Here is a 15,118-nt window from a genome sequence, read left to right as displayed (position 1 = left end):
AGTCGAGACCAGGAAAGGCAGAAGATACAGAAGGATGTGAAATTGGTGTTAGCTTGGGTAAGTGCTTGTGAATCCACTCACCCCTTGGAGTTGTGACTTACAAGTTATAAATTTAATCAATGTAAAGACGATGTGTGTACAAATCTTATCTCGTTTTCTGACCTTTCCTTCCTTCTGCACAAAAAGTAAACAAGCATAGGCAATACTTAAATTTACCAATCTATCTGTTTCTGCATAAAAATATGTACAGAGGCTTTCTAGTGCAGGAATTCAATTTTTGAGAGTGCTATCCTGCCCAATGTACATGCTCAGTGGTTGTCTGATCTTACAATTTTTTTTCTCTTTTATAAAGAATAATTTAATTTTACCACAGATCAAATTTAATCACAAAATAATTTTTTCCCAATTCGGCAGACAAACATTTGGTTCATGCCTAAGTCTAACCTTGCATAAATACACCCCTGTTGAGCCTATCACTTCTCATCTAACTAGCAATTCTAGATTTTTGTAATTTACTATAAATTACCAGCAAGCCTCGAGAATCACCCTCCCCAAGTGCTGCCAGTCCTAGGTCTGATTTCAGTCTTAACCATTCAGCTGCTGAGGTTGAGGGCTCCAGAGGCTATCAGCTATGTCGTGATCCCTCAACACAATCAGTTCCTAAATTCTAACCCATTTACTCTCTCACATATCTTCTTATTTACATACCATTCTCTCAGTTAGAGTACTCAATATTCCATCATCGATCCTCTCACACAACCCATTTACACCAATCTGCATGTGCCATCTTGGATTATTCCAATCTTCTTTAAGTGTCCATTTAGCTTGCAGTGTCCTGTTAAGAATCATGTTAGGGTTCACAGTTTATTCCTGCTTCCGTTGACTCATTCTGTAACTTCTTTCCTTCTGAAATTTGTTAGGAGATTCTTGGATTGTTAGTGTCCAATGAGTGAATTCCATTGTTCGTTCATTTTCTTTTTGTCCTTCTGTCTGGGATACACATTGATAGTGTGGGTTCCTATGCCACAGAAAGGGTGTCCGCTTCCTCAGTGCTTTCTACTCCCATGTGTCCCGGGGAGCAGTGGCTGACTTTGTTCTACGTATCTAATAAGTTTAATTTGGTTTTGCAGCTCAACACCATCTTTGAACTAATGATATTTGAGCTTAGTGCCTTGATGGCTGCTTGGCTATTTGACATGATAGCTATGTTCTTGTTTTTGTACCCAATGCATGCAATTCAGCTTGGAAGTTACTGGTGTGTGGATGACTTAGGGATGACTTTTCTCCTATGAGTCAAATCCTCCGAGCGCCGCCTATTAACGTGCTCTTGTTACTTCAGAGCTTCTCTGCTGATCTACCACTGATGGTGCCACTTTCTTCTAATCATGTTTTTAATGGAGTTTAATGTAATTTGGGACATCTCACCCTTTTTTTTATTTTAACTAAAATAAAAACTTGGCACACACCATCGTTTGGTTAAAAAAAATGTTGAAAAAATTCTTTATTTCTAACATTACTTGTAAATAGAAAAACATATTCTGTAATAAAATATGACACAAATAATAAAGAAGTGACACTTTATTTCTATCAGATTTTCTTTTATACTAAGGAAGACAAAAAGATGTTCTATGTAAATATATGTTTTTTTACAAAATGGCACTTTTTATATATTTTATTTCTGGGGCCAAATAATTAGCAAAAAATAATATATTTATCTTCCATTTGGTGTTACATTTTTTTAAACTATTTAAATTGACAAAAATATACACATTTTCTGTTTTTCAAGTGTAAAAAAAACCACAACATATTTATAATGGTAAAATTTTAAAATTGTTCTGAAATATTAAAAATCAAGATATGGTTGAATTTATTTTATTCCCTACTATTTACTTAATTTAGTATACATATTTCTAATTTATTTTTTAATGATCCAATTCCAAATCAAACTATTTCCATTCTTCCTGACAAAACTTCTAGATTGTAATTATAAACAATTTTTAGTTTATTTGTAATAGCTAGTCTTCTTTTGGAAGTAGTTTAACAGTTAAAAATCTAATTTAGCCTTGAAAGTTTATTGAAAAAATAAAAATCAGCGAAGCTTCAATATCGTACAGCATCACACAAACATTGGTTTTTAAATTTTTTTATTATTATCCTTGTGGTAAACTGATAAATACACTTATAATAAAACTCCCTCACTTAATAAAAATATGTATTTACAAATAATAAAATAAATATATTTTTTAATTATTAACTCAATGTCTCGTTCTAGGTGAACGTGCGTGCTTCTTAATTTTTTTCATAAAATAAATGTACATAAATACAACATATATGGCAGTATAATAGTTAAATGAGTTACATAACAAAGTTTGTGAGCTTTTCTAACAAAACATGATTCGGTTTAGTTTGGGTGGAATGATTTCTCAAAAATTCACTATAAAATATGGTCATAAAGAAAAATAAACTTTTATTTTGGTCATCATCATCAAACTGAATGATTATTTATTATGTGATATGTGACTTGAAAGCGATATAAGATTTTTTTGTAAATAACTACGCATAGAATATATTTTCTTTTGAAAAATCTTATATACCTTTAAAATTGAGCTCTCAGTTTGGCGCTAAAGTTGCTAATAAAGCTGTAGAATATTTCTTTGTTTTGTCGATACAATAAACTATTATTTCTTAACTAAATTCATCTTATTTTATGTTAATTAATCACCTATATTCGATTGAATTCAAGAGGAAGACAATATTTCTACTTTTGAAATGTATGCAATCATTGTACTAAGGCTAGAAATAACTTATTTAACAGCCGATGATATTTATTGTTATTAAATACCCTAAAAGCACCAAGTATCAGTATTTCAATTTTAATTAGCATATTTGGCATCACAGCCTATAATTTTTGTATTATTAAACCACCTAGTTTTATTTATTGTTTACAATACAAACTTACTTCAACTATTCTATATAATAATTGTTCCTATTTTGTTCCTATATTTATGTTTTAATAAATAAAAGTTGCCAATCTGAGTGAATAAGATGGTCCAAATACTCATAAAGATTTCAATGAGATGTAATATTCTTATAGTTAATTGTGCTTTTTTTTAAATTTTCTTAGTTTGTTTGTAAAAAAAAATTATGCCTTCTCCGTTAGATTTCGAAAATGTACAATCAGCCAATTACATTTGCTTTTGATTGAGTTATCCTTTCTTCTTTGGAAAAGATAACACAAAATATAAGCAAGGCATACTTATCGTCATCATACTTGGCGCAACAACCCACGAGGGGTCAAGGCCTCCTTTAAGGCAGACTTAACCTTTACAACACGGTATAAATCAAAAATTTAAAAAAGCTTTAATTCATCAAGCTTTCAAAACTAGTTACATATAACAGATCAATTATATTTTTAATATCTTCTAAGATATGGTTTTAGTTTGATCATTTCTGATTTTACTGGGTTTTTTATGGTATTTCACCAACTACAATGATTGATCCGCGTATTATCTCATCATTCATCATCATAATCATAGATCTCTACTTCCCTCTAACCAGTGTGCGGTTACCTCATCAGCAATGACCTTTTTATACATTTGATAAATGTAAAGGGTTGAAATGGATTGTCAAAGGACAAAGGGTTTTTGGCAAATTTATAAAAAGGCCATGATTGTCAACTGACATTGAGGGTGGTAACAAATTGACACAGAATAAACAGACAGTATGATCATATTTGATCGAACTACAGGCTTATCACTTCCCAGTTCTATCCACAATATTTTAAAAACAAATTGTGTGATATTTAACTGAATACTCCAAGGTTCCATTTTTTTTAAACATCATGGTTTATTTGTTAAATATCACGACTTTTATTATAAAGTGCTAGGCAGCTTAAGCTGGTATCAATTTCAAAAGTTTCAAAATGATGTTGGCAGACGTACATTAAAATCACATGTGCTTTTTGCATAAAAGCCAAATTTATGTTGAATATCAAAATTTTCCACTTGTAATTTTTTTTTTAATGTGCTAGAGAAAGTATAATGGATTTTATTGTTCTTTATCTTTTAAATTTAACGCTAATTAATTGTAAAGCTTAAGATAAAATTGTACTGATCACGTTGTTAAAACGGACACTATGGACAATTGTGCTGGATTGGCCCGTGTCGAGATAGGTGCCACAGAGGCTTAGAAAACCGCAGTGGTTCTGTACAACCCCGTGTAACCACAAAGCCTGGCCCTCAGGGCCGGAATCAGGATGGCAGCAGCGGTGAGATCGTGCAGGAAGTTTGAGCATTCCACGAGTAGCAGGTACAACTTGTCACCATTCGAGACGGACTTGTGAAGGGTTATTCTCCTAAGCCCCACCGACTTAGGTAGCGACCTGTATATCATCCTTGCACCTATAAAGTAAATTGTTGTTAATTGTATTTGAAGGATTTTATTTTTGTAGTTATTTTCACCTGTCCAATAAAGCCAGTTCTTTTCGAAATTCTCGCCATCATCGCCCTCGAAGACTTTGTAAACGGAGACTATGAATCCTGTCGCGTTTGACCTAGGCCGTTTGGATGTAGGGTCGAGTGGTGGCCTGGCGATCGTCGCCACCTCGTTGAACAAGTCGAAGGTGTGGGCCGCCGAATATCTCAGGCACTTGGGGTCGAATTTCCTCAAAGAGGCCGCCCTACAGTTGTGAAAGAATTCGCCGGGATCCGTTTGAGCCTTGTTTATCACATAGTACGATATGAAAGGGAATTCAGCTGGAAGGAAAACGAAATAAAGTCAGACAACGTGTATAATTATACAAAAAGTGAAAAATTCACCGTTTTTCTCTAAATTAGCGAGAAGCATGCCTTCCATGGCGGTTCTGGACGCTCCGACTTCTGTCAGAAGATCACAGGCTGTGCTTTTTTGCTTGACGAGGGGCATGGACAGAGGCGACTCGAGGATTGGTTCGATCGGCTCCATTTGGGTCATTAGGTGGATCAAGACGCAGAGTTTCGGGTCGTCAACTTCTACGACAGACAGTTGGCTCTGTTTCGTCTCGATAAGTGGCATCTGAAAAGATTTATTAAATTTTCACCAAAAATTGTTTTTTAACCCAGTATAAACAGTTTTGAGGATAGAACAATACTGACAGCTTCAAGCGACTAAGACAGTTCAGCACAGTTCAGATTTATCTTACCTCTTTTTAAAGGTTTCTTTGTTATTTATATTTACAGCTATATACAAAAGATATAACAAGCAAATGTGCTACAAGAGGTTAAATTGCGTGAAAACCTTGAACAACGATGTACTACATCTATTGTCGGGTCTGGCTGATGGTTATCTCTTGGATACCGCCGTTACCATGGAAGGGTATGGGAAATGGGACTTTGGCAAAATACTAGTCCTTATTTCAATGAGATTTAAAGTGGCAGCATTTGTCATGGTACGGAAATTTTTGAATTGGAAGAGATCATATTTCTTTGACGTCCCATAAAGTTCCAGTCCATATTGCTGAATGAATTTTCTTCAGATTCTTTGTTTGGAACTCCTGTCTTATAAACTTTGGTTATTTTGTACCTCAGACAATAAGCAATTAAAGTTGAGTGTGAGGTTTGTAGTTTAAACCTCAGTCTAGGTACACTCCTAAATAGCATAAGTAGTTTGTCGATGAGGAAGAGTCTTTCGATATAAGGTGAACATGGAGCACTCACACTATGCACGAAACCAGCGTTCTAAGATGTGAGAAGGTGTTGGATTCACGGGTAGGATATGGCAGAATGACAAGATCTGTGTTGGGGGAAAGGATCGGCGAATATAAAAGTTATGGTAACACGGTCAATAGTTTAGAGGGACTGAGAAGTGGTGCTAGGGTAAATCCTCGAGGAACAACAGCGTGGTAAAAAGAACATTGGACTATGAAAGAAACCATTAGTAAAAGATGCCTCTCAGTTTTCACAAGCCAAGGTGCCATATCTGGTCAACTGCTTGATAAATTCTCTACTAAGGACTGAATGATGGTGTTTACAACTTGACTGGTACGGGTATGGTGGAATGGTAGTGCACTACACTTGGTGAATTGTCGGTATACTACTAGAGTCTTTCAATTTTTTTAATGTTAGTTTAGTTCCGTTATTAAAAGTGCCACAGAGTGATGATTTTTTGGTCTTGCTCTCGAAGGTCTTCACTTAAGTCAACTTGCAATGAGACCGTAAGTGAAATTTGCTTCTTTATTAAATAAAAAAAGCATAAGTTTATTACCATCACTGATAAATAACTACACGTCTTTCAGACACCAGGATGATCGGTTCAAGGTTAATAATATATATTGTTAATATATTTCACAATAAGTTTTTTAGTTTCAAAGAAGTAAAGTTATAGGCCAGTGGTGTTGACTATTACAATGGGTCCGCTTGTTTTATAAGTATTCTCTGTACTTACGGGCACTCCTGCTGGCAGGAATCTGTCGACGCTAGCCACCGGGATGATGAAGCAGTCTTTGTCCAAAGTCTTAAGTTCTGTGATTTCCGCTTTTGGTACTGGGTGAAGGGAAATCGGCTTTGTCGTCCTCCCTGCATATCCTTGGTTATCGTTCGTGAAGCTGACCTAAAGTCGGAAATAAACGTGTAGCATGTTTTTGAAAATAAAACAGGACATAGTGGTTTAATGGTCCAAAAGACAGCAGGGTAAATATATTTAAAAATTGACACGGCTATTTATATTAGCTTAGTTATTTGTTCAAGGGTGAACCGGTTTTATAAAGACGTTCTTTTCATTTAGATGCGTATTTTGCATTTTAAATTTACCCGAGTCGTATGAATGTATTGGGCGGAAATAAAATACAAAAGGCCCGACAGAGGAAGACATCCCGCTTGACCTACGACACGTTTTTAAACGTAGAACCACCCTCACTACCACGACAGGGCCAAAAGTCCTGTTGCTATTCTCGGCTATTAAGACGGAAGAAACGGGAGATAATACCAGTAAATTACGCAGCTGATAATATACAATTGGTGTGAAAGTTGAAACGGAGCCAGGAGCTAGCAACAACCGGACGGACGGGTATGCCAGGATACTTCGGCACGGGGTCAGATTAAGAACTTGAGAAAGTTTCTATCAGAGCGGCTAATTGCTTTGGGACTTGTACCAGAAGGTTCATCACTGGCCATGGTACTAATTAAAACTTTTCGCCTTTTGGCTGCCATCTGTCCTTTTACTTTTCCCACCGCCTTTTGGCGAGAGTTGCAAAACGTTCCCTTAGACAAATTAGCTGGACCAGGAGAAGAAATGTTCGCTGATTAAGCAGTATGAAATAAAACAATAAAGTGGAATAAAAAATTGACATGAATAATAACTAAAACTGTCAAAATTCCACCTATAAACAAGTAACAAATAGTTGCCAACTACTTTTAACTTCTGGAACATGAATAATCTTTTAGAATGACATGAAATATCTTTATGCATGAAAAATAAACCCCCCCCCCTAACCTGCTACTACACTATCATTATTGTTATCGTTAATGTATAATATGAAATAAAAAAAAGAATCCTTACTCAGATAATCAACTGGTTAGTTAAAACAAGTAGTGAGCCGTGCAAAATTTGGCAGTGAGTTTGGCCAAATAATTTTTCCCCGTCTTAGTTAAAAAATGACATTAATGGCTTTTTCCAACACATGGGCTCGGGATTTATTTCGTCGTGTTTCACTCGGCTGAATAAAACGAAATGTTTTCCGTTCTAAAATAGCCCAACACTTCGCAAACAGGGTTTCTTAAAAGAAGCTCAAGAAAATCCATTCAGGTGTGTTCAAGGAGTGAAAGTTTCCTTTTTCCCCACCCCTTTAGACTAAGCAGAAATTGTTTCGGGTGAATTCTATCTTTTCACAACCTGTTTTTACTCCTTTTTACTTGCAAAAAACAATGCCTGAAATATTAAGTTTATTTCTCAACTTATTTAAATTTCAATAAAATAGCAATGAATACATATTTATCCATGTAACTTAAATTATACAAGGACCTTTCTATAAAACTTATTAAGGTTATAAGGAAAAATTGAGAATGGAAAAAGCATTAATTCTACAAAAGAAAACAAAAAAAGGATCAAATCTATATTATAATGACATAAAAACCATTAAAATAAAATATATCAAATCTACTTAAAGCCAAAAAAGCATTAATATAAATCTTCAGCGATGAACTGGATTCAAAGAAAAACGTTAATTGTATTTTAATTTTTTAAAAACTAAGGCAATTCTTTCTTCTATATAAGCACAAAATAAAATTTTTAAAAGAAAAAAGAAGCGAAACCTTCTATAATAAAAGAAAATTCCGTCCTTAATATAAGAATCTTTATAAAATAAGATTTGAAAATATATAGTTCCTAATTTTATAAAAGGAACCCTAATTTGATTTGTGTGTGTGTGTGTGTGTGTGTGTGTGTGTGTGTGTGTGTTGCCTGTTTTTACCTTTTTGTAAGGAAGGCAATCTACGTAGTCATCGCGAGCTAATTCTTTTTCTGTCTTTCTCGTGTTTTATTCCTTCCAATTTTCATGTTAATCCAGCCAAGTTATTGGCATTATGTGATAGGTAACCGGCTTCTTTTTTGTTTATACTATTACTAGTCTCTCTGTACCTCAGGACCTCGCCAATTGTGAATAACAAATAATAAATACGTTACAAAAACATAATAAATAATACTTAATAGTCTGGTTAGCATTCGCTCTACTCCAGAGAGTTCGATATTTCTTGGGGTTATTGGGGGGCCCCACATTCGCGCTAATAAATTACATTCAGATATCAGACGTCGTTGCCACTACCCCAGAGTACTCAATATTCCTCGGGGTATTGGAACAACTTTCCATTTACGCTAATAAATTGCATTAACGCAATTATTCACAAATCTCTGAGTCGTGATATTCCTTGAGGTAATTGGAGATGAACCCACATTCGCGCTAATAAATTACATTAAAATTCATTCATACAAGCCCAGAGTACTCGATATTTCTTGATCTATATACAATTAAAAAGATTAATGGACCTGAGGTATTGGATCAGCGATCTGTGCTTGCTGCCCAGCCTGCAGGTCATTCTGGGTGACTTATGTCTTTCTTTCCAGACTTAGTGTTAGTTCTTTGCAGTCTGTTATTATGTACTTTATCGTTAATGCCTCTAACACCAACTCAGTAAAATACAAACTTTTTTATTAATATTTATTTGTATCCTATATATGAATACTGCTAATCATAGCTATATAAAGCTAGCTAATGCTGCGACTAAGTTTGTTATCGGGTTAAGGCCTCGTCTTGGGGCCATTGTCGTTTGAGACGACTTGTAGAGTTCTTGGGAAGTGGAGAGTGCTTGAGCAGTAGGGTTAAGACGAGCTGAAAGATGTAGTGAAACTTGAAGAAGCGGGAAGGGATCACTTTTTTGAAAAAGGGAATGTTAAGGTCATTGTGGATATTGAGGTTGGAGACATAGTAAGAAGTTTGAAAAATTCTTCTGAGTACTTTTGATTGAAATGCTTGTATTCGTTGGGTGTTAGATGGCTTGCGGTATCCTACAGCTCCGCTCCGTGTCCAAATATTTCGAAGTAAAGTTTTGTTCTTTACCGTCATGTCTGATTTCGGTGTTATAAGACTTCGTAGTTGTCCAAATAGTGTATTTAGTTCTTGTAGATTGAGTCTTGTGTGAGGGTTCCATGTAAGTCTACTTTATAACTATAGTCCTAAGTATTTTACTGTATAGTTCTTTTTTAATGTATAGACCTAAACAAGGCTTTGATTAAGGTGCACGTAATTTGGGTGCATTTGATCTCGTTCAGGTTTTTGTTGTCAAGGGAGAGCTTAGATCTGTTGGATAGTAGTCTTTTAAGTAATCGGTATCGTCGTGTATGGGGATTCCAGTGAGTCGTTTGTCTAGGTACAGCCCTGTGTAGCGGATGACCTTTTCGGTGGGAAAGGTGAGGTTATAATTTAAGGTTATGTTTTGGGATTTGTTGTGTTTAGTTTGATTTGCATTTTTTTACACCATTGGTCAATAGAATATAGGTGTGTCTGGAGAGTTCGGTGAGCGGTGAGTCGAATTTAAAGGGTAGAATGACGTATGTTAGGTAGTGGTGTCGGGATGGGAAGGGATATCAGTTGTATAAACAGAGTACAGTAGCGGGCCGAGGACGCTACCCTGAGGCACTCCGGCGTCCATCCTGTATCAGAGCAAACCCGGGTGCCAGACTCTATCGAAAACCTCTTCTGCTCTAGAAAGATTCCCTAGCAGCGTTCTTTCTTCTCAAGAGAGGACGCGATGGCACTGTTGAAAAAATTATTATCAATTAAATTTCCTTTCCATTGCCCTTTGATGCTATAAAACACATAACAATACATCAAAATGTGTTTGTTTTTAAATATTTTAGGTTTTTTTTTATAATAAGAACGGTTATAAATAAATATTCCCTAAATTAGTGGTAATGATAAAATTAGCCTTGGACGCGGGAAACAGGGCTGTGATTTATTCTGAGATAGATTTCATTTTCCTTGAAAGTTGGAAAATATTATTTCGTGTTACATTTTGTTGACTCTTGTCAAATTTTAGAAGAAATAATTTATTTCTGATATATATTAATGATCCGGCTTTTAGCAAAATTAATGCTCCCGTCTATGAAAAGGATGAACATTTTTTGATTAATGGCCACTTCCTTTGTCGGTATTCAAGGAGGGCGTAACTGCAGCGTCGGTATCTGATTGAAGAACCAACGATAGAGCGGTTTTGCAAAGGACGAAGCCAAAAAGACGTATCAATCATCACTAATGGAGGCTAGACCGAATGAAGGACGTTCCCTTTTTGTTCGAGTTTATTTATAAACGGTCACAGATTCCCCGTTCCGTTTACCCGGCTCATTACAGGGCCGAATTGGCAATTGTTTAACATCAAAGAATGAAGAATATTTGAACTTTCGAATGTAAGTGGGCTTGTTATCGCCCCGGTTCTATTTCCGTGAGGAGGGGCGCGTTTAATAAACGTTCCATCTACAAAAAGCAGGGCGATGATATCGCTTTTACTAACGAGGCCTTATCCAGAAACGCCATCATACTTTTTTTCCAACCTTACAAAATTGCACGGTTAATGTTTTTCTTAATATTTATTTACAATGTATCTATTATCCCTGTGATAGTATTAGAATTTGGCCACTAGCCATTTTTACGCATGAGAAGGAAAGGTCATCGAGTGCTATAAGTAGTTTCAATTTTAATACATAAAAAATTTATAAATTGTTTATGTTTAGTATTTTTATATTAAGGTGATGAACCGGCACCTTGATTCCTGATCATCATGTCATCCTATCTTATAGGTTTGTCTTTGCCTTATTCTGCTAGTCATGTCTTTTTAAGCCTTCTTAATTTTAGAAAGATAAAAATATAATCCAAAACAAACCACTGAACAAGACGATAAAACGACATAATCATCAATAATAGGCTGATCGTGATAGGATCTACTTCTTATTGTACAAAGAGGAACTCCTTGCTCAGAAAAGTTCACGACCTTTACCACCCCCATTTTAAACATTTAGATCCTTCATCTAATTAAAAAAAGACACAAAATGATTATCATTATTATACAGATTGAGCCAAAATTAACTTGTCATCGTGATGGGTTTAAAATTTATAATTTTGAAACTAACTCAAAAAGACTTTCCATGCGACCTACATTTCTCTAATTATTTTCGAACGTGTGTGTTTTATTCAAAAATAGAATTTATAAATCTGCTAAGCGAAGGAACTTAATAAAGATCGCTTGGCGTCCGAGCAAAGTTTGGTTTTGAAAAAAAAAATTTAATAAAAACAATGATATGACTACGACTTATATACTGCTAGACGTTCAAATATCTTCTTTGTATAGTTATTCGAATATATGTTAAGTCTTGTCTACAGAAAATGCTTAATTATGAACCTGAATTTTCGGATAACTAGGTCTCCCTGTTCTTGGATGTTTTATCTGTCGGATTCGTTAGAAACTATAAAAAGGACGTACGCACAGAACAACGAACAGAACAACCACTGATGATGGTGAACTGCCGAAACCAGTATGACCAGAGACGACCAAGATACGTTGTGGATGCTAATCGCTATTCTATTTTACTAATTCGCCCATAATCTTCCTTTTGTTTATTCATACAGATGCTTTATTCGACCGCAACACCAGTTGAAAACAGACCATTCTCCTTTATTGCTGTATTTCCCGGACGTTGGCATAATGTTGGCTCGGGCGGGCCCTGTTTATTGCCCAGTTGTAAATCACTGTCCGGAAATTTGATTATGGTTATGAATAGGGAGCCACGGGATATCCGTGGATCGGGGAGTCTGTATAGCCGTTTACCAGATGTCTGTAAGGACCATACAGGCTATAAATATGTACAGTTGAAGAATCAGATATTGTCCAAATTAAGCCACTGACGAAGGAAACTAAAATAAAAATGGTTTCATTATTCTAACGAATTATAAACAACAATTAATTAATTGTTTATCTTCATCAACTCCATAGACGTAGACAATCAAAAACCCAATTTCATAAAAAGTAATCTTTAAAAAAAGGATCGATTTCGATGTGCTTTTTTTGTGTTTTGGTTGTCTACGTCTACGGAGTGGATGAAGATAAAAAATTAATTTTAGAAACAACCTACAGAATAAAATAACAAACAACAGTATTATCAATATAAGAAGAAATCTAGATTATTCTTAACCAAAATTACACTATATTTTAGCCGTTTCCGATCCTCACATCACCCTGCCTGTTTTGACCTGACAGACCCATACAAAGACACCATTGAAGCTTGCGAAATGCCTAACCGCGATTGTGTATTGGTTTATTTATTTTTTTATTGTGCTTTGATTAGACTAAAATTAGCTGTTTGTTTTAAATATGCAGTGTTTGTATGGTTTCAATTTCATTTTTAATCTGTTTAAAATGGGTACGTTTTTGGGCTGGATATAGGAATTTTCTTTCGCGACAATTTTCGAGTGATCGATTTCTCGTTATCGGGGACGCTTGAGTTGGTAGGTTAGGTTCCGTTAGGTTAGGTTAAGTATGGTTAGAGTTAATATTAAAAACGAGATAGGGGTTAGAATTATAGTTAGGGGTTAACATTAGAAAGGCTTAAGTTAAGTAAGGTTAGAGTTAGGGTAGTGACGGGTTAGGAGATGGTATGTTTGAGTAAGGTTAAAGTTAGTGTTAAAACGGGTTGGGTTAAATAAATAAATTAAATTTAGTTCATATGTATGTTTTAAATGTGTCGATTTTTTGTATATATATAAGTTACATCCGAAATTTATAACTTATATATATTTTTTAGTTTTGCTAAGTGTGCTTATTTTATGTACAATCGTTTTTTTATTGTTTTATGTCACATGTGCGGAGAAAGGCGTCATATTTTCATCGAATCTAGGCTTATTGTTAGTAGTGACGTTCAGAGACTTCCAGGACCATCACACAACAAATTCATCCTCAGCAGGATCATATTATATATATTATGCAGGGTGGGCGACCAAGGCCCGAGGGGTTAAATGCCTGGGTAGGCTCGTCCCCCATCCCTAAAAGGTCCGGGACTTGGTCGGCTCACGTGTCCTGCATAAACCTCTTGGACCTGTTCACAAACCCAAAGATTTTGGACCATTTAATCTCGGGAAGTGATTTGGTGATGTTCTCTCCTTCAAAAGTTTTAAATCTATACCTAGCATACCTATCACAATCTGCGAGGTAGTGCCTTGCCGTTTCTTCTTTTATTTCGCAAAAGCGGCAAAAGGGATCTGGTAGGATACCCATTACGGATAGGTGTCTTCCGTGGGCAGTGGCCCGTCAGGATACCTATCAGCCTCCTAATTCCCTTCTCATCAGGAACATCACTCCTCCCATCTACGACAACTCTAGCTAACTATTTGAGACTTTACACTGACAAAAGATTTACTTGGAACTCCCTGACTCGATTCAAAATAATAGAACTGAACAGACGAGATTAATTAATTAAACTGTGGGGTTCAACCAAGAGCTTCAATCTCCAAAGAATCCAATCACACAGGTCATCCTACGAACCGTTGCCAAAGCTTCCTTCTTCCTAATCAAACTTACTACCCTAACACGGAGTTACTCAAAATAAGTTAAAATAATAAATCAGTCACCAAATCATTCATTAGTGACTTTGACCCACACACGAAGCTACTCAAAAACATCAAAATCAGTAGTTTCTTCAGGATATCATCAGTGATATGAAGGAACTTCATCCCAGTCAATTTTGATTAAGCAGTCACATTACTGTACTATGATCTCTATAGAAGACTTCATACATGCCATTTCAATGTCTTTCTTTCCGGTATCCAGGAAGCGTAAAGTTGTAACGGGATGATAAAATAATGTTTATATGTAGGTCACCTAACCTTAAAATCACCTGAAAATGGCCAACTTCAGTCATTAGTGATTCGGCAGCCGAATTGCCTGGAATTGATTACTAACGCGTCGATTGCAGTGCCCCATTCATTCTCATTGGAAGTGATTCTTTGTGGACTGCAACTTAGGTCACCAATCCGTTTCTTTTCAGTTGCTTCGTGAGTAGACGGTTTAGGTACCATCTGTCCTCGAAACTGCTGGAAGTGATACATTCGCCTCCATAAAACTCTAGACCTTCATCCCAATGAATCCATCCGTCCTGAACGCTTCCACACAGTCCATTAAAACTACTAAAGTATTAATGGTCGGGCGATTTTTTTTTCTAGTGTGGAAAGTGGATATTGTTGTGATAGTGTGATGATATGTGTAACATACTGGATTACTTCACTCTTTTAAAACAAAATTTAATAGCTACAAAAACTTAAAGAACTTAGTTAAAATTATTTAGAGTAAATTGTTGAATTGAATTATTGTTTTCTAAAATAAACGTAAAGAAATTATTTAATAAATTTGACTGAGATAAACCCATAGAGTTGTTCTGACTCCGGTCTATTTCGATTCAATTAGAACAAAAATCCTCGCACTACCGAAAATTTTGGCAGTTTAGTTGGAAAACAAGTTGAGAAAAAATATGTTAGTTGGCAGCTGTTAGTTCGATTTTAAAACAGACACGTGATCCTTGCACGTGCAACGCCATGTTTCTTCCTCTT

The 15,118-nt window shown here is 35.5% G+C and overlaps 1 protein-coding gene and 1 long non-coding RNA gene across 4 annotated transcripts in view; one reads left to right on the top strand and one right to left on the bottom strand.

The window, feature by feature from the left end:
- The first annotated feature begins 3,982 nt into the window (after positions 1-3,982).
- On the top strand, positions 3,983-4,913 carry LOC106667791. Its single transcript, XR_001340644.1, has 2 exons — positions 3,983-4,373; positions 4,451-4,913. It is a non-coding gene; the product is annotated as an uncharacterized LOC106667791 (long non-coding RNA).
- The window catches only part of LOC106667777, a 44,757-nt gene continuing 33,804 nt past the window's right edge, over positions 4,166-15,118 (bottom strand). For all 3 annotated transcript variants that reach the window (XM_024227541.1, XM_014395953.2, XM_024227540.1), the window contains exons 2-5: positions 6,421-6,585; positions 4,818-5,052; positions 4,461-4,754; positions 4,166-4,400 (exon numbers count right to left, since the gene is read on the bottom strand). In XM_024227541.1, coding sequence (XP_024083309.1) covers positions 4,186-4,400; positions 4,461-4,754; positions 4,818-5,052; positions 6,421-6,585 — 909 coding nt within the window. In that variant the 3' untranslated portion in view covers positions 4,166-4,185. The remainder of the gene's footprint in view (positions 4,401-4,460; positions 4,755-4,817; positions 5,053-6,420; positions 6,586-15,118) is intronic.

This window comes from Cimex lectularius, unplaced genomic scaffold (assembly GCF_000648675.2).
Source record: "Cimex lectularius strain Harlan isolate CLEC.00 unplaced genomic scaffold, Clec_2.1 scaffold87, whole genome shotgun sequence".
NCBI lineage: Eukaryota > Metazoa > Arthropoda > Insecta > Hemiptera > Cimicidae > Cimex > Cimex lectularius.
Note: the sequence above shows the minus strand (reverse complement) of the source record. Positions and strands in the feature narration are given on the sequence as shown.